This window comes from Pelodiscus sinensis, unplaced genomic scaffold (assembly GCF_049634645.1).
Source record: "Pelodiscus sinensis isolate JC-2024 unplaced genomic scaffold, ASM4963464v1 ctg136, whole genome shotgun sequence".
NCBI lineage: Eukaryota > Metazoa > Chordata > Testudines > Trionychidae > Pelodiscus > Pelodiscus sinensis.
In genome coordinates this window covers 21,045-39,693 of record NW_027465956.1, presented here as the reverse complement: position 1 = coordinate 39,693, position 18,649 = coordinate 21,045, and the positions used below count along the sequence as shown (strand labels likewise).

The 18,649-nt window shown below is 53.6% G+C and overlaps 1 protein-coding gene across 2 annotated transcripts; it reads left to right on the top strand.

The window, feature by feature from the left end:
* The first annotated feature begins 4,826 nt into the window (after nucleotides 1-4,826).
* LOC102456913 (uncharacterized) lies at nucleotides 4,827-17,311 on the top strand. 2 transcript variants are annotated; one of them, XM_075917333.1, is made up of 2 exons: nucleotides 4,827-7,381; nucleotides 17,047-17,311. In XM_075917333.1, exons 1-2 carry the CDS (start codon nucleotides 4,948-4,950, stop codon nucleotides 17,304-17,306), a joined length of 2,694 nt encoding a protein of 897 aa, XP_075773448.1. In that variant the 5' UTR covers nucleotides 4,827-4,947; the 3' UTR covers nucleotides 17,307-17,311. The 2 variants fall into 2 exon arrangements, with proteins under 2 accessions (XP_075773448.1, XP_075773450.1); XM_075917335.1 differs by having other exon boundaries at nucleotides 4,827-7,361; nucleotides 17,047-17,183.
* Nucleotides 17,312-18,649: the final 1,338 nt, after the last annotated feature.

The window sequence follows — 18,649 nt, the reverse complement described above, 5'->3', positions numbered from 1 at the left end:
GAACCTAGTTTAAAGCCCTCCTCACTAGGTTTGCAAGCCTGCCCGCGAAGATGCTCCTTCCTCTCTTGGTTAGGTGGATCCCATCTCTTCCTAACAATCCTTGTGCCCGGAACAGAGTCCCATGGTCGAAGAAACCAAAGCCCTCTCTGCGACACCACCTGCGCAACCACACATTTATGTTTTCAATTTGACGATCCCTGCCCAGTCCTTTCCCTTCAACAGGGAAGATGGACGAGAACACCACTTGCGCGCCGAATTCTTGGATCCTTCTTCCCAGCGCTACATAATCCGCAATATCCCGCTCAAGGTCATTCTTGGCCGTATCGTTAGTTCCCACGTGGAAACGCAGGAAGGGGTAGTGATCTGAAGGTTTGATCAGCTTGGTAAGCCTCTCAGTGACATCCTGAATGCGAGCTCCCGGTAAGCAGCACACCTCTCGAGATTCCAGGTCTGGACGGCAGAGGGATGGCTCAGTCCCTCTTAGGAGGGAGTCCCCGACCACCACCACCCGTCGTTTCCTTTTGGGGGTGGTGGTTGTGGAACCCCCATCCCTAGGACTATGCATCCCATGCCTTCCAGTAGATGGTGTTCCCTTCCGGTTTCCTCCTTGGGAGGTCCCTTCCAAAGCGTGACCTCACCAGAAGTGCTGTCCGCACCCTCGGGGCCTGGGAGCGAGACGTCCTGGAAGGGAGGGATCGTCTCCAAAGTTCTGGAAAGGCCCTGGCTGGCGGTGAGATGGGATGTGCCACTCGCCTGCTGACCGCTCTCCTGCTCCTTGCTGTCCTCCCTGCCGCTGCTCGAGGAGTTTCCTGGGAAGAATCCCATGCAGTTGTGCATAGAAGCGGCATGTTTGCTGTGCTGGCCCAGACCCAGTGCGCCTGCCTGAGCATCGTTTTCCCGCAGCCCTGCTGTTATGCACCATGGGTCGCATTAGCTCTTTTGACGGCGGGATTGCGCTGGAACTCGTGTCACCCCCAGCCCCGCAGGCCTCTGCAGTGCCTGTGTTTCCCAGGACGGTGCCCCATCCGGTGAGTGCAGGCTGCAGGGGTTGTTGCCAGAGGTCTCTGCATTTAGCCATAGTGTCAACAGGGCCCCTGCTGCTGGCGGCATCTCTTGCTGACCATACTGGAGATGCTCTGGTCAGGCATTGTGCTCCCCCCAGCCTTTCTCTTCTGTCCTGCCCCCTGGCCCTGCACACCCCTCCCTCTCCAGGAACCTCCTGCCAGCCAGGCCCCCAGACTAGCCTGCTTCTGGGGTTGACAAAGGGGCTCAGGCAGCCAATCCCCATGTGGGTGAGTCAGTGGGAATCGCATCACAGCCTAGGGGAACCCTGGTGACAGAGCAGACAGCCCCCCCCCCCATCACATGGGGGAAGGAGGCCAGCAGGGTTGCGAAGGAGAGTAGGAGACACTGCACGTTTGTGAGCTCAGCAAACATTCACCTGCTCACAGAGAAGAAAAATATAGCAGCCCTGGCTGTGTGTGGCCATGTGTGTGCGTATGTGGGAATGCACAACATGCAGCTGCCTGTGTGCACATGTATGGTTGCCTGGGTGTGCATTTGCACACGCTTCTACCACTGCTTCCAGGGAGGAGTGAACTACCTCCCATCCCCACTTGATGGCTCTTTGGTGGGGAAGTGCCTCCTTGTCCCCCCCACCACAACAGGGTGAGTTCGGGGAAGCACAAATGGTGACTCTTGAGCTTCTTGTGACCTGCCCTCCTTCCCCACTGTTGGAGTTCCCAGCAAGAAGGAACTGCAGGTGGGGGGGGGGTGCACAGTGCCCTTCTACCTCACCATGGAGGTGCCGTTCCGGGAGTCGGTCACCAGAGCCACTCCCCTGCGGATCCCGCTAGGGTGAAAACGTCCAGCATCGGTGCACATGTCTCACGTGGAATGGATACGAGCAACATGTCTCAAAGAACACCAGTTCCAGAAAGGGAAACGACCTATCTTAGAACACACAGCTTTGTGCTTTTCTCGGGGAGAGGGGGACAAAACCTGTGAACTGTTTGCTCAAGACCACCTCCTAAACGGTAGGAGCTAGGACCACCAGATTTAGTACGCAGCTTCCTCTTCTCTTGACTTTAAAGCAAGGTCAGGGTTTGGCTGTGCCAGGACAACCAGAAGCCCAGGAAAGGGACTGTTTTCCAGACCATGCAAAGGGAGGGCTGCTGTTTGGAGGAATGTAATATGAGAGTGGCCACGGGGAGCAGTAAGTCCCCAGGGGAGAGCTATCCTGCAGAGTGGCCACAGAAGTTAATAGAGCCAGACTGCTTGGTAATAGTGACCATTATATCATGAAAGTTAACATCCCTGTGGTGGGAATAACACCACAGCAGCCCAATGCTGTAGCACTTAATTTCTGAAAGGGGAGCCACACAAAAATGAGGCGGCTAATTAAACAGAAATTAAAAGCCACTGTGCCAAAAGTAAAATCCCTGTAAGTTGCATGGAATCTTTGTAAAGATAACATAATAGAGGCTCAATTTAAATATATACCCCAAATAAAACAGTACAGTAAGAGAACCAAAAACAGGCCACCATGGCTACATCATAAAGTAGAAGAAGCAGTGAGACAAAAAGGTACCCTTTAAAAAGTGGAAATTACATCCTAGTGAGGAAACTAGAAAGGAGCATAAACTCTGGCAAATGAAATGTAAAAATATAATGAGGAAGGCTAAGAAAGAATTTGAAGAACAGCTAGCCAAAATCTCAACAAGTAATCCATGGTATACCCACATCTTGATCACTGCACGCAGATGTGGTTAGCTCTTCTCGACAAAGGTATCTCGGCACTGGGAAAAGTTCAGGAAAGAGCAAGAAAAATGACGAGGGCTTTCGAATGCCTGCCATATGATGAGCGATGTCTACACTGCCCCCTCTTGCGCAAAAGCAATGCAAATGAGGCAAAGTGTGGAATATTGCCATGCCTCAGAGTCATTTGCATAATTAATAAGGCTCCATTTTTGCACAAGAGCCGTTCTTCCTCTTTTTTTCAGAGGGGGTTTTTGCGCAAAAACGAGCCGTGTAGAAAAGTCTCTTGTGCAAAAACAGAGCCTCGTTAATTATACAGATGAGGCACGGCGATACGCCACGCTTTGCCTCATTTGCATATTTTTTTGCGCACGAGAGGGCAGTGTAGACATAGTCTGAGACTTTTCAGCTCAGAAAAGGGACGATTAAGCTAAGCTAGGACAGAGGTCTATAAAATCATGACTGACGTGGAGAAAGTGAATATGGAAAAGTTAGTTATCTGTTCCTGTACCACAAGAACGGGAGATCACCAAATAAAATTAATAGGCAACAGGTTTAGAAGAAAGAAAAGGGAGGATTTTGGCACACAAGGCACAGCCAATGTGTGCAACTCTTTACCAGAGGATGTTGTGAAGGCCAAGACTATTACAGCATTCAAAAAAGAACCATTCATGAAGGTTAGGGCCATCCAGGGCTGTTGCTAAGGGGGTTACAGGGTCCCAAGCGCCCCCCCTTACTCCAGAAGCAACACCTCTCCCCATCTCCGCTCTGCCCCTTCCCTCAAGCCCCTCCCCTGCACCACCCTCATCCCACCTCTTCCTGCCTCTGCTCCACCCCTTCCACCCTCTAGTGCTACCCTTCCCTGCAGCCCCCGCCCCCGAGCTATGGAACCCGGGGGCTTACCTGGGGGGCCTTGCATGGAGCGGTCACTGTGGTCCGCCTGCTCCACTCCTCCTCCTATCTCCCAGTGTGCTGTGCTCTGGTTCACCGTCGTGGGAAGCAGACTGCTCCCTGCAGCCCTTGATTGCTTATGCTGCTTTTTATGTGGTATTTTCAACAATCACAGGCTATGTCTGCAGAGTGTCTACACTACACGCGTGTTCTTGCGCAAGTACATTTACAGTAGAGCGTCAGAAAACAAGGCTTCTTGCACAAGAGTTGTTCCTCTCCCCACGAGGAATAAGCCCTCTTGCACAAGAGCTCTTCCACAAAAAGGCAGTGTAGACAGGCAATAGGGGTTTCTTGTGCAAGAAAGCCCTCTGGCTAAAATGGCTCTCAGAGCTTTCTTGCACAAGAGAGCATCCACACTGCCATGGACGCTCTTGCACAAAAGCACAGGGCCGTGTGGATGCGCTCTTGTGGAAGACCTTTTGTGCAAGAACTCTTGCACAAAACAGTCCTTGCACAAAAAGCCTGCAGTGTAGACGTAGCCGCAGTGTATTGCCTGTCCCCCGAAACAGCTCGCCTGGGTTCCCATAAGCATAGACAGCCAAGGCTGGCGAGGGCCAGAACCTAAAGCGGCTACATTGGGTCAAACACTGTACACTTGGGCACCATGGAATGAATCGTACACTGCAACAGAATCCCAGAGCAATTCTCAGTCACATGGAGGCTTTCCTAAACCGATCTGACAGAGCCTAGAAACGACATGGGCCATCTCACCTACCCCGCTCTTCTCCCCACTGCCTTCCCTTGCCCTCTGAATCCCCCTCCTCAGAGTGCTGCTGCTCATCTTCCTCTTTTGAAACCAGTTCTCTTCAACTCTTTGGATTTCTTTAAACAAAATGTCTGTGTTGGTAAGTTGTGTAGTACAAATAACGGGGTTATTTTTTAATCATACATATTCTCTGTAATTAAATGTTTCAAGTAGGTGAGGTAGCAGATGGTTAATACATTATAAGAAGCTAATGGAGTAGAAGTTTATGTATATTTAATAATTGTTATATAGAAATTAAATGTTAATAAGAAAAAAGATGGCCGCCGATGTGCCCTGCAACTGGCGTGATGTCATAGAAAAATGGATGGCATCACTTCTTTATGACATTGCTAGGTAGGCTCATCGTCGCTAAGGAAACATGATCAAGCAGCTCCCAACAAAACAAGGTTTTTGTGGGAGACAAAGCCCCCTACTTTCTTAACAGATGGCTCTTGTTCAGCCTGCAGGACAGGCAGCCAGCAGGGTAAAGGACTATGGAGTCTTCTCAGAAAGGGCGTAGTTTGGGTCAGCCAGCGGCAAAGTTCCCCCGGAGCATCTCCCCCCAGCGAGGAGCAGAACTCTTCCAAGGCACCCTGCTCCAGCCGGGGAGCGCACCCCCCCGAACCACCTCACTTCTGGAGGGGAGTGAGCATTCCCAAGGCATCCTACTTCGACAAGTGAGTGCACCCCCCCTCAGCGCCTCCCCTCAGCGAGGGCCCGACATCCCCCGAAGCGCCTCCCCTCAGCGAGGGCCCGACATCCCCCAAAGCGCCTCCCCTCAGCGAGGGACCAACATCCCCCGAAGCGCCTCCCCTCAGCGAGGGACCGACATCCCCCGAAGCGCCTCCCCTCAGCGAGGGACCGACATCCCCCGAAGCGCCTCCCCTCAGCGAGGGACCGACATCCCCCAAAGCGCCTCCCCTCAGCGAGGGACCAACATCCCCCAAAGCGCCTCCCCTCAGCGAGGGACCAACATCCCCCGAAGCGCCTCCCCTCAGCAAGGGTACAATATCCCCCGAAGCGCCTCCCCTCAGCGTGGGACCGACATCCCCCGAAGCGCCTCCCCTCAGCGGGGGACCAACATCCCCCGAAGCGCCTCCCCTCAGCGAGGGACCGACATCCCCCAAAGCGCCTCCCCTCAGCGAGGGACCGACATCCCCCGAAGCGCCTCCCCTCAGCGGGGGACCAACATCCCCCGAAGCGCCTCCCCTCAGCGAGGGACCAACATCCCCCGAAGCGCCTCCCCTCAGCGGGGGACCGACATCCCCCAAAGCGCCTCCCCTCAGCGAGGGACCGACATCCCCCGAAGCGCCTCCCCTCAGCGGGGGACCAACATCCCCCGAAGCGCCTCCCCTCAGCGGGGGACCAACATCCCCCGAAGCGCCTCCCCTCAGCGGGGGACCGACATCCCCCGAAGCGCCTCCCCTCAGTGGGGGGAAGCACTCTCTCCAGGCATCCCGCTCCGACGAGAGAGTGAGCCTCCCCAGCTCGCTTTCCCCCAGCACAGGAATGGGCTGTGCCAAGGTGGCCTGCTCCGGCGAGGAAGTGCGCCACCCGGGGCCACCGCGCCTCGGCGAGAAAGCGAGCTCCTGCGCAGCGTCTTCCCCCAGCCAGGAAGTGATGGCCCACGCAGTGGCGCCCCACACACCACGGTGGAACTGAGAAGTGGGAAATGCTCGGTCCAGCCAGGGAAGCTGTCAGTGACTTCCAGCCATTTGCTGGTAACCCTGCAGCAGGGCCTCAAGGCCTCAAGGCCGGAACCCCCTCAGAGAGCCAGCCCCCCACCAGAGCCCAAACTGAACCATGCAACAACGGCACTGGACAGACGCCCTCCCACCAGCAACGCCGAGCCGCCCGCGTCAGCCCCCGGGAGTGCCCCTTGGACAGAGGCTGCTTCAGCCGGCAGTGACGCACCTCAGCCGCAGACCAAGCGAGCTCGCAGAGCCATTCGCAACCCAAAGGACCAGACCACCCAGACTGAACCCATCTATGCAGTCTCCTTTCCCCCACGGACTGAAGGGACCCGCAGGGCCTCCCCCAGTCCCGACGCCGAAGGGACCCTCCGGGACTCCCCCCATCCTGATGTCAAATGGACCCATGGGGGCTCCCCCCGTCCCGATGCCAAAGGGACCCGCCGGGACTCCCCCCATCCCAACGCCGAAGGGACCCGCCAGGACTCCCCCCATCCCAACGCCGAAGGGACCCGCAGAGCCTCCCCCCGTCCCAACGCCGAAGGGACCCGCCAGGACTCCCCCCGTTCCGATGTCAGTGGGACCCGCTGGATCTCCCCCCACCCAGAGTGTGAGTCGAGCTACCGGTGTGCACTGCACCGAGAGATAGAATCGATTCGCAGGAGCTCCCAACATCCAGAGACCGAAGTGACTCCCAGAAGCTCGCTCCAGCCAAAGACCGGAAGCACCAGCAGCTCCTTCTGTCTCCCAAAGGATGCATCAACCCAGACGGCCCCCTGTCTGGAGGTCCCACTGCACTCAGAGACCCACTCGACCTGCTGGGCCTCGGCCCATGCCATAAGTGCAGCCACCCGCAGGGGCCCGTCCCTGCCGCAGGCTGTCCTGGCCCCCGGGGATTTACCTCCGAGAGCCTTAGCCAAGTTCGGACCTGAATCGACATGGTGGCCCTTGCTCCAGCCAGACTCCGCACAGCCAGGCAGCCAGGCTCCCATGTGGCCAGGGTCCTCAGGGCCTGCGAGTGAGCCAGCTGCTGCTGGCCCATGGCCCATGGAAACAGACGGCGTGTGTGACGGCGCAGGTACCTCAGGCAACGACTCGACCTTGCCAGACAAGCACCTCGCGGCCGTCCCGTCAGAGCAGCGGCAGCCGGATGGTGCTGAGCCCAGCTGTGATGCCGCAGACAGGACCAAGCCAGCCAGGGAAAGAACCATTCCCAGGTTTAGTGCTTTTTTTGTGGGTATGTATGAGCAGCGGTGGGCCTCAGAGTGTTGTCTGCAGGCTGGCCCCGGCGCCCCGCTAGCCCCATCTCTCCCCTTCAGGGCTGCACTCGGCCTGCTTCTGTAGCAGCTGCCGCTACCGTGGCTGCTTCCTGCTGCGGCAGGATAGAATGGCGAGCATGAGAACATGAGCACGGCCACACGGGGTCAGACCCACGGCCCCTCCGGCCCACTGGCCTGACTGCCCACTGTGGCCAGAGCCAGGTGAGTAGGGCTGCCTGGTGTCTGCTACTCAACTGGACGGTTCGGTATTTTCACCTCCTGTCCGGTAAAACATTCAGAAAATACCGGACACCTAACATGCCTTACAATGCCCTACCATGCCTTACAATGCCTTACCATGCCCTACCATGCCTTACAATGCCTTACCATGCCTTACAATGCCTTACCATGCCCTACCATGCCTTACAATGCTTTACCATGCCCTAACATGCCTTACAATGCTCTACCATGCCCTACCATGCCTTACAATGCCCTACCATGCCCTAACATGCCTTACCATGCCCTAACATGCCTTACCATGCCCTACCATGCCTTACAATGCCCTAACATGCCTTACAATGCCCTAACATGCCCTACCATGCCTTACAATGCCTTACTATGCCCTACCATGCCTTACAATGCCTTACCATGCCTTACCATGCCCTACCATGCCTTACCATGCCCTAACATGCCTTACAATGCTCTACCATGCCCTACCATGCCTTACCATGCCTTACAATGCCCTACCATGCTCTACCATGCCTTACAATGCCCTGACATGCCTTACAATGCCTTACCATGCCTTACCATGCCCTACCATGCTCTACCATGCCTTACAATGCTCTACCATGCCTTACAATGCCCTACCATGCCCTACCATGCCTTACAATGCTCTACCATGCCCTACCATGCCTTACAATGCCCTAACATGCCTTACAATGCCTTACCATGCCCTACCATGCTCTACCATGCCTTACAATGCCCTAATATGCCTTACAATGCCGTACAATGCCTTACCATGCCCTACCATGCCTTACAATGCCCTAATATGCCTTACAATGCCTTACAATGCCTTACCATGCCCTACCATGCCTTACAATGCCCTACCATGCCCAGTACTTTCTGATTTTTCCTGGGCTGTCTGGCTCAATGCGGAGGCTGTCTGGCCCAGCGCAGGGAGGCAAGATGGCGGGCGGCTCCAGCAGCCTGTTAGGGCCAAAAAGTCTCACCACGCATTTCTTAAAGGGGCCACGCAGGGGTTTTTTTTTGTTTTGTTTTTTTTTCCTAACAACTCTCAGGGTCTTTTTCTTTTCGGTATTTTTTCTGAAACCATCTGGCAACCCTACGGGTGAACAGAACAGAGAACCATCCAATGAGCCCTCCCCTGTCACCCATTCCCAAGCTCTTTGGCCTTCTTATCTGAGGCCCTTTTCTCAGCCTAAGAAACAGCTTTAGGTATATTCAACTTGGGGCCACGCACATGGCACATACACGCACACACGCATTGCACTCACGCACACAGTGCACATGCACACAAACTGCACACGTGCATGCACACTTTGCACATGTACACACTGCACATGCGCACAAACTGCACACGTGCATGCACACTTTGCACATGTACACACTGCACATGCGCACACACACACACCTCCAAACAGGAGCCTGGAAGAAGCTTCCCGGGGAGGAAGCAGAAAGGAATAAACAGGCCTTGGGAAGTCCTGCAGTCCCTCCAGTGCAGATAGGGGGCCTGTGCATCCAAACCTCAGGGGCACAGAACTGAGGGTCAGCGGTGCAGGGAAGCTGCCAAGGGGAACCCACTAGCAGATGGAAGTACGTGGAGGGAAAAGGAAGTGAAAGGAGACGAGCTCAGGAAGCAAGGGGGACAGGTTTGGAGCTCCCCACTAATGTCAGGTTCCAGATGTGGGTGCAGCACCCGCCCCAGAGCACATGTGAGGGCAGTCGGAGTTGGAATCCCATGTGGGATTGCTCCATTTTCCAAAATCTAGAATCACGTCGTCAAACCATAGTCTCACAGAACACTAGAACTGGCAGGGACCTCGAGAGTCATCAAGTCCAGTCCCCTGCCCTCACGGCAGGACCCAGCACTGTCTAGACCATCCCTGGCAGGTGTCTGTCCCACCTGCTCTTCAATATCTCCAGAGATGGAGATTCCACAACCCCCGTAGGCAATTTATTCCAGTGTTTAACCACCCCGACAGAAAGCTTTCCTACTGTCCAACCTAAACCTCCTGTGATGCAGTTTAAGCCCATTGCTTCTTCTCCTATCCTCAGAGGCCAAGGACAACAATTTTTCTCCCTTCTCTGTGTGACACCCTTTTAGGCTGCTATCATGTCCCCTCTCAATTTTCTCTTTTCCAGACTAAACCAACCCGATACTTTCAGTCTTCCCGCACTGTTCATGTTCTCTAGACCTGTAATCATTCCTGCTGCTCCTCTCTGGACCTTCTCTAACTAGGGTTGCCAGGTGTCCAGTATTGACCTGGACAGTCCGATATTTTCACTTCCTGTCTGGTAAAAAATTCAGAAAATACCAGACACCTGAAATGTCCAGTATTTTCTGATTTTTTTTCCAGCCAGGAGGGGAAAATACCAGACACCTGGCAACCCTACAACACATTCGGCAACTGAGCCCAGCGTCCTCCCCCTCTCCTCCCCTCCCCCCGCCCCGCTTACCTGGTTGCGCAGGGAAGCTGCATTCTGGCTCCATCAAGAAAACAAAATGGCCACCGGTAAAAAGCAGATTTTGACTCCCTCAGAGACCTGATAGGCAGAATCCCCTGGGATGCTAACATGAAGGGGAAAGGAGTCCAGGACAGCTGGCAGTATTTTAAAGAAGCTTTATTGAAGACACAGAAAGAAACCATCCCGACACGTAGCAAGAGAGGCAAACATGGTAGGAGACCGGATTGGCTTACAGGGGAAATCCTTGGTGAACTTAAGCACAAAAAGGAAGCTTACAAAAAGTGGAAACTTGGACAAATGACCAGGGAGGAGTTTAAATGTAGAGCTCGAGAATGCAGGGGGATTATCAGGAAGGACAAAGTGCAAATGGAATTGCGACTGGTTAAGGATGTGAAGGATAACAAGAACAGTTTCTACAGGCATGTTAACAAGAAGAAGGTGATCAGAGAGGGTGTGGGGCCCTTACTGGATGAAGGAGATAACCTAGTGACAGATGATGTGGGGAAAGCTGAAGTACTCAATGCTTTCTTTGCCTCTGTATTCACGGACAAGGTAGGCTCCCGGACTAATGCGCTAAGTGACACAAGATGGGATGAAGATGGACAGCCCTTGGTGGGTAAAGAACAGGTTAGAAACTATTTAGAAAAGCTAAAAGTACACAAATCCATGGGTACGGACTTAATGCATCCGAGGGTACTGAGGGAGATGGCAAATGTCATTGAGGAGCCTTTGGCCATTATCTTTGAAAAGTCGTGGAGATCGGGAGAGATCCCGGATGATTGGAAAAAGGCAAATGTAGTGCCCATCTTCAAAAATGGGAAGAAGGATCCAGGGAACAATAGGCCAGTTGGTCTTACCTCGGTTCCTGGAAAAATCATGGAAGGGATCCTTAAGGAATCCATTTTGAGGCACTTGGAAGAGAGGAAAGTGATCAGGAATAGTCAGCAGGGATTCACAAAGGGCAAGTCCTGCCTGACCAATCTGATTAGCTTCTATGATGAGGTAACTGGCTCTGTGGATGTGGGAAAGTCAGTGGATGTGATAGACCTTGACTTTAGCAAGGCTTTTGATATGGTCTCCCACAATATTCTTGCCAGCAAGTTAAGGGATTGTGGATTGGATAAATGGATGGTAAGCTGGATAGAAAGCTGGCTAGAAGGCTGGGCCCAGCGGGTAGTGATCAACGGTTCGATGTCAGGATGGTGGTCGGTTTCTAGCCGAGTGCCCCAAGGTTCAGTTCTGGGACCAGTTTTGTTCAATATCTTTATTAAGGACCTGGCTGAGGGGATGGATTGCATCCTCAGAAAGTTGGAGATGACACTAAGCTGGGGGGAGAGGTAGATACGCTTAAGGGCAGAGATAGGGTCCAGAGTGACTTAGACAAATTGGAGGATTGGGCTAGAAAAAATCTGATGAGGTTCAACAAGGACAAGTGCAGAGTCCTGCACTTGGGACGGAAGAATCCCAAGCATTGTTACAGGCTGGGGACCAACCAGTTAAGAAGTAGTTCTGCAGAAAAGGACCTGGAGGTTACAGTGGATAAGAAGCTGGATAAGAGTCAACAGTGTGCCCTTGTAGCCAAGAAGGCTAATGGCATATTAGGTTGCATTAGGAGGAGCATTGCCAGAAGATCCGGAGATGTGATTATTTCCCTTTTTTCGGCTCTGGTGAGGCCACATCTGGAGTATTGTGTCCAGTTCTGGGCCCCCCACTACAAAAAGGATGTGGACGCATTGGAGAGGGTCCAGCGGAGGGCAACCAAAATGATTAGGGGGCTGGAGCATATGACCTATGAGGCGAGGCTGAGGGAGTTGGGTCTATTTAGTCTGCAGAAGCGAAGAGTGAGGGGGGATTTGAGAGCAGCCTTCAACTTCCTGAAGGGAGGTTCCAAAGAGGATGGAGAGAGGCTGTTCTCAGTAGTGACAGATGGCAGAACAAGGAGCAATGGTCTCAAGTTGTGGTGGGAGAGGTCCAGGTTGGATATTAGGAAAAACTATTTCCCTAGGAGGGTGGTGAAGCACTGGAATGGGTTACCTAGGGAAGTGGTGGAGTCTCCATCCCTAGAGGTGTTTAAGTCTCGGCTTGACAAAGCCCTGGCCGGGTTGATTTAGTTGGGATTGGTCCTGCCTAGAGCAGGGGGCTGGACTTGATGACCTTCTGAGGTCTCCTCCAGCTCTATGGTTCTATGATTCTATGAAAGCTTAAAGAACTGAAGCAAGGGGAAGCTATGCATTCCCTGGGTCTTAGTGCTCAACCGCTCCTCTCTTGCTAGCCCTATTCTGATTCTGCATGCACTTAAAGCTGTTTTAATGCTGGTTTTGTTTTTGTTTCTGTTTTGCTTAACTCTTGGGGTCCTTTTTTTTTTCCTTAACAATTTTGGTCTCCCCCTTTTTTCTCAACAGAATTTTTTCCCTGGTGTTGTTGGGTTTTTTGGGGGGTGAGGGGCGGAGTGTATGGTATTTTTAGTTAAACCATCTGGCAACCCTTCCTCTAATTTCTTCACATCTTTCTTGAAATGTGGTATCCAGAACTGGACACAATACTCCAGCAGAGGCCTACTTCTCATAACTTGTTCACAACACTTATGATACTTTTCCAAGTCATTTTTAACTTGTTCTTTTCCTTTTTTTAAGTTCTGAACCTACCAGATTTTCACTGGCATTCAGTGTTAGGCATCCAGTCGCTATCAACCGTCCTCGTGAAAATCAGCACAAAGAAGTTATTAAGCAGCTGCCATTTCCACATTTTCTGTTACTGTTTTTCCCTCTTCGTTGACCAATGGGCCTATCCTGTCCTTGGCCATCTTCTTGCTTCTAATCTATTTGTAGAATGTTTTCTTGTTTCCCTTTATGTCTCTAGCTGGTCTGAGCCTGTTTTGTGCCTTTGCCTTTCTAATCTTGCCCCTGCACACCTGTGTTGTTTGTTTATATTCGTTCTTTGTCCTTTGACCTAGTTTATTAAAGTCTGCCCTCCTGAAATCCGTTGTCTTTATTTTGCTGTTCTCCCTTCTACCCTTCCTTAGACTCATGAACTCTGTCATTTCATCATCACTTTCACCCAAGCTGCCTGCCACTTTCAAGTTCTCAACCAGTTCCTCCCTATTTGTTAAAAACGAATCTAGAGCAGCTTCTTCCCTAGTAGCTTTTTCAACCTTCGGAAGTAAAAAAATTATTTCAAATCCATTCCAGGACTTGTTGGATAATCTGTGCCCCGCTGTATTAGTTACCCCACAGCTGTCTGGGTAGCTGAAATTCCTCATCACCAACAAATCTTGAGCTTGGTTGTTTAAAAAAGCCTCATTGACCTCTTCTTCCTGAATAGGTGGTCTGTAGTAGGCCCCTAGCATCACCCTTGTTTTTGACCCCTTTTAACCTAACCCAGAGACTCTCAACAAGTCTGTCTGCACCTCAGTCCAAGTGTATACATTTTTAATACACAAGGCAACACCTCCCCCTTTTCCCCTGCCTATCCTTGCTGAGCAAGCTGTACCCATCTCTACCGATTTTCCAATCATGTGTATTATCCCACCAAGTCTCTGTGGTACCAACAATGTCATAGTTGTATTTATTTACTAGCACGTCCAGTTCTTCCTCCTTATTCCCCAGACTTCTTACATTTGTACCTAGGCATCTAAGATCCTGATTTGATTTGGTGCCCCAGTCCTGCCCTGTCCCCCCTTTATCTCTGCTATTATACCCCATGGCCTTCCCTGACCTGTCCCGCAGGTCTCCATGTTCTTCACTTACCAGTGGCCTTTGGTCACCTGCCCTCATCAAACCTAGTTTAAAGCCTCCTCACTAGATTAGCCAGTCTGCATCCAAAAAGGGTCTCCCCCTTCCTCGAAAAGGGAACCCCATCCCTGCTGAGAGTCCTTCCTGGAATAGCATCCCATGGTAGAGGAAGCCAAAGCCCTCCTGATGACACCATCATCGCAGCCAGGCATTCACCTCCAGGATGCACCTGTCTCTGCCCAGGCCCTGATCTTTGGCAGGAAGGATGGAGGAGAACACCACCTGGGCTCCAGACTCCTTCATCTGTATGCCCAGAGCCCTGGAGTCCCTCTTGACCCTCAGTGTTGCACCTCGCAGCATCACTAGGCCCGCATGCAGGAGTAGTCAGAGGGCCGGATGATTCTCGACAATCCCTCTGTAACGTCTGAGACACGGGCCCATCTCCCGGGATGCCAAGTCAGGGCAACAGATGGACATCTCCAGCTCCTCAGAAGAGAGTCTCCAGTCTCCGGCCACCACTACCCTACGTATCCTCCTGCGAGTGTTGGCTGCAGACCTCATGGATGCTCCTCCTCCTCGGGGTGATTCCTCATCTCCCATGTCCAGAACAGAGAACGGTTCTCCAGAACCATGGTGGGAAGGCTGGGCACAGGGGTGGAGCCCTGCCTGCCACCAGCAGGGAGCAGCTGCCCAAGACTTCTCCTCCCCCAGTGGTGTGTCAGCAGCCCTCTTAGCCAGAGAGCTTCCTCAGCCTCAGTCACCTCCACATGAATATTCTCCAGGAATCCCGCATGGGCTCAGATGCTCCTCATCCCAGCACCTCCTCCTGTCCTCTCCCACCTGCTGCCTGAGACTCAGGGCAGGGGTCCTCAGACTGTTTGCCAGCATGACCCCATTTTAGTACATGACTCCCTCCCTGGACCTCAGGCAGTATGGAGAAAGCCAGTCCCCTGAAGAGCGTGTCCTCATCCGTGTGAGGCACGCAGGGTCAGGCCTCATGGGGGAGGCCGTTTTAGTATTTGAACGCACCATAAAGGTTGGAGCTGTTATTGCAATAAAACAGTCTGATTCCAACTCACTGGCTGCGTCTAGACTGGCAGGATTTTACGCAAATGCTTTTAACAGAAAAGTTTTCCCATTAAAAGCATTTGCGGAAAAGCGTGTCTAGATTGGCACGGACGCTTTTCTGCAAAAGCACTTTTTTGTGGAAAAGCGTCCGTGCCAATCTAGACGTGCTTTTGCGCAAAAAAGCCCCAATCGCCATTTTCACCATTGGGGCTTTTTTGCGCAAAACAGTCCTGAGCTGTCTACACTGGCCCTCTTGTGCAAATACATTTGTGCAAAAGGGCTTTTTCCCAAACGGGAGCATCATAGTATTTGCAGACGAACACTGACAATCTTACATCAGATCGTCAGTGTTCTTGCGCAAATTCAAGTGGCCAGTGTAGACAGCTGGCAAGTTTTTCTGCAAAAGCAGCTGCTTTTGCAGAAAAACTTGTCAGTCTAAACACAGCCACTATGTTTGAATGTTTGTCCCAGGGGAAATGTCGGTGTTTTGGCTTTGTGTCGGCATTCAGCCTTGGTTTCCCCAGAGAGGTCTGGTGTTAAGCTGACTGGTCCATAGCTTTCTAAATTTTCCTTATTTCCCTTTTTAGACCAGGTGTCTCCACACAAGGTCACTAATTTCTTTGGTTTATCCTTGTGTGGAGCATCTGTTTGCCAAAGAAGCAGCTGTGTTACTCTGGCTGCTTTTTGCAGCTCATGCTATCAGTCCTTCAAAATACAGAGTAGTAAGCTGGTGTGCGTGTGTGTCTGTATGCCTCTGTGTGTCACAATGCTCCGTACTGCTGGCAGAGGATGGAGACTTCCCTTCAGCTCAGTACTGAGGCTGAGACTACAGCACCAGTTCCCGATTCACGTTTTTGAGGTTCTCGTCATGGATGTGAGAGTTAGAAGCAAGACGGACAGGTGCCAGCAAGGTGCAGCCAGCCCTGGAGCGGGCAATGGATGAGTAGAGGGGAGGCAAGATGTGGAGACAGCTTCCCCTCCCACCTTGCTTAAACCTGGGCCTTGGGCCTTTTCTCACACAGGGCTGGTGCGAGGTGTAATTCATGCCTGTGTTTAAACCACGCTGACCTGCTCAGGGACAAGGGTCTAGTGCCAAGCCAGGTCTTGCTGAGCCCTGGCCAGCCACAGCCCCTCTGGCAAAGTCCTGTGCCAGGCAGCCGGGAGGAGAGGGTTCGGGCGGTCGAGACTTTTCACAGGGCCTTAAAGAACCCCCTGGACATGGCTGGGGCGTTGACTACTGGAGTACTGTGTCCAGTTCTGGGCGCCACATTTCAAGAAAGATGTGGAGAAATTGGAAAGGGTACAGAGAAGAGCGACAAGAATGATTAAAGGTCTAGAGAACATGACCTATGAAGCCAGGCTTCATGAACTGGGCTTGTTTAGTTTGGAAAAAAGAAGATTAAGGGGGGACATGATAGCGGTTTTCAAATATCTAAAAGGGTGTCACAAGGAGGAAGGAGAAAATGTGTTCCTCTTGGTTTCTGAGGACAGGACAAGGAGTAATGGGCTTAAAGTGCAGCAGGGGAGGTTTAGATTGGACATTAGGAAAAAATTCCTAACTGTCAGGGTGGTCAAATATTGGAATAAATTGCCAAGGGAGGTGGTGGAATCTCCCTCTCTGGAGATATTTAAGAACAGGTTAGATAGACATCTGTCAGGGATGGTGTAGGTGGAGCTTGGTCCTGCCTTGAGGGCGGGGGGCTGGACTCGATGACCTCTCGAGGTCCCTTCCAGTCCTATGATTCTATGATTCTATGACTAGAAAACGTGATCATTGCCCCAGACCCTGGAGCCCTCTGCAGCGCCCCCTTGTGTTCGTGTTCATTAGACTTCCCTAGGCTGACAGTGCAGCGCTCAGCTGCCTACCCTCCCATCTGGAGGGGTGTTGCCTGCGGTGGAGGTGGCCCAGACGCGAACCAGGGTGGGGGTAAATCAGCTGTGGCCGGCGGTGGGCCTGGGCGTGGGCAATGCGGGGCCCTTATTGATGCCTCCGCTCACTGCAGCACCGCTAAAGCGAGCATGCAAGAGGCAAGGTGGAGCAGGGGTGAGCTGTGCCTTGCCCAGCACCGAGCCACGTGCTAGCGGGGGGCTGCCTTGGCACCGCCGTCAGGATTCAGTGCCCTCTCTCCCCCTTGCAGATCTCACCGATGAGAAGTACACGGACATCCTGTGGTGGCTGAGAGGTTGGTGTCTCATCTCGGTTCCTCCCAAATCCCACGGGACCCAAGAGCTCCTCTCCCTTTCGCGAAGGCTCCCCTACCCCCTGCGTGCTCAGCTCAGCAGCAGCAACTGCAACCAGGATTCCCACCTTGCTATTTTTGTAGGACCTACACAAACACTGGTTTGCTTTTGCATGGCTATCCCCTGCATCACAGACTGCATTAAAGGTGGCTCTTAAGCGTCTGTGGCCTGTGATCTGTTTGGAGTTTCCCCTGGGGCCTGCGAGGTGCCTGCAGCCCAAGGGGGATTGTGATCAGCTGCTCCAGAAGCTGACATTTCTGGGGCACAAAAGCCGGCCGGTGAATTTTGGCTGGTGCCCACAGCCAGCAACCTGCCCCCAGCCTGCTGAGCTCACAGGCAGTGAAGGGTGGCTGCCCTGCTGGTTTCCCTGGGTTGCCCTTTGCCCCGGGCGTCTCGGGGGTGCATGTCACTGAGTGGTGCACTAACCAGTGCTCGTCTCTCGCCTTCCTTCCTGCGCCTCTTCGCCTGCCTCCCACCCCTGCGCACGGCTCCGTGGCCATCCCCCGCTGCCAGACGAAGAGGTAAGAGACCCCTTGGCAGGTGGCCCCCTCTCCAGGCTCCCTGGCGGCTCAGCTCTGCTGCCTTGGAGCTCTCCCGTGTGCCCACCCAGGCAGCCGCCTCCAGCCCATCCTATTGTCACCCCCCCAGCACCTCGCAGGGCCCCCTGCCGGCTCGGGGCAGCCCTGCACCTCCCTGACCCTTCTGGGATCCCCAGTCAAACAGCATGCGGGGTTCCAGCCCTTCCCAGGATCCAGGCCCCCAGGCCCGCTCGGAGTCCTCCCTGCCTGCACTGGCACCCCCAGCCCTTCCTCAGTGCAGCAGCTGCCTTGGGCTTCTTGGCTAGAGCCTCCTTCCCTCCCCCTCTGCCCTGTGTGAGCAGCGGCCTGGCCTGGCCTGGCCTGGCCCCCGCGCTGCCACCTTCGCCCACATGGCACTTGAGGGAGCTGGGCACTTTCTGGGCCTTGCTGAATTTCCCTCTCTGCTCGGGAGCCCAGCCCGCCAGGGGATGGGCACAGGCTGAGCTGTTGCTGCACCCAACTCTCTGGCTTCCTGGGTTTGCTACTGGCTGGAAACTCGTCCTTGATAGCTGTTTCCTGCCCTGCTTCAGAGGGGCTTGGACGGCCTGAGCACAGCAGGGAGTCCCTGGGGGGCTCTGTGCTCGGCGGGCACCCGTGGAAGGATGCGTCGACTCAGCAGATGGCACTGTTGGGCACCAGTGGTCCAGGCACTGGCTGGCTACAGCCAGAATCAGCAATGCATTGCCAGGTACACAGCGAGGTGTTTACTGGCCAGAGGATGCTGGGCACCTGCAGGGCCACATGGGGCAACGTGTTGTGTGCTGCACACGGAGGGGGTTACAAAACCTAGCCAGGCCTGGCAGAGCTGGGCAGGGATCGCAGGGCTGAGGTGGGGAGGGGAGCCCGTTGTCAGGCAGCATGTGGCCTTTCACTGTGTGGGAGCAGGGCAGGGATCTGCCGGCTCCCCACAGCCCTGGGCTGC

What these genes read in the sequence shown, in the direction of transcription:
- LOC102456913 (XM_075917333.1), top strand. Translation starts at nt 4,948, where the DNA reads ATGGAGTCTTCTCAGAAAGGGCGTAGTTTGGGTCAGCCAGCGGCAAAG. An exon ending in GTTTAGTGCTTTTTTTGTGG is followed by an intron (nt 7,382 to 17,046) that starts GTATGTATGAGC and finishes TCCCCCTTGCAG; the next exon opens with ATCTCACCGATGAGAAGTAC.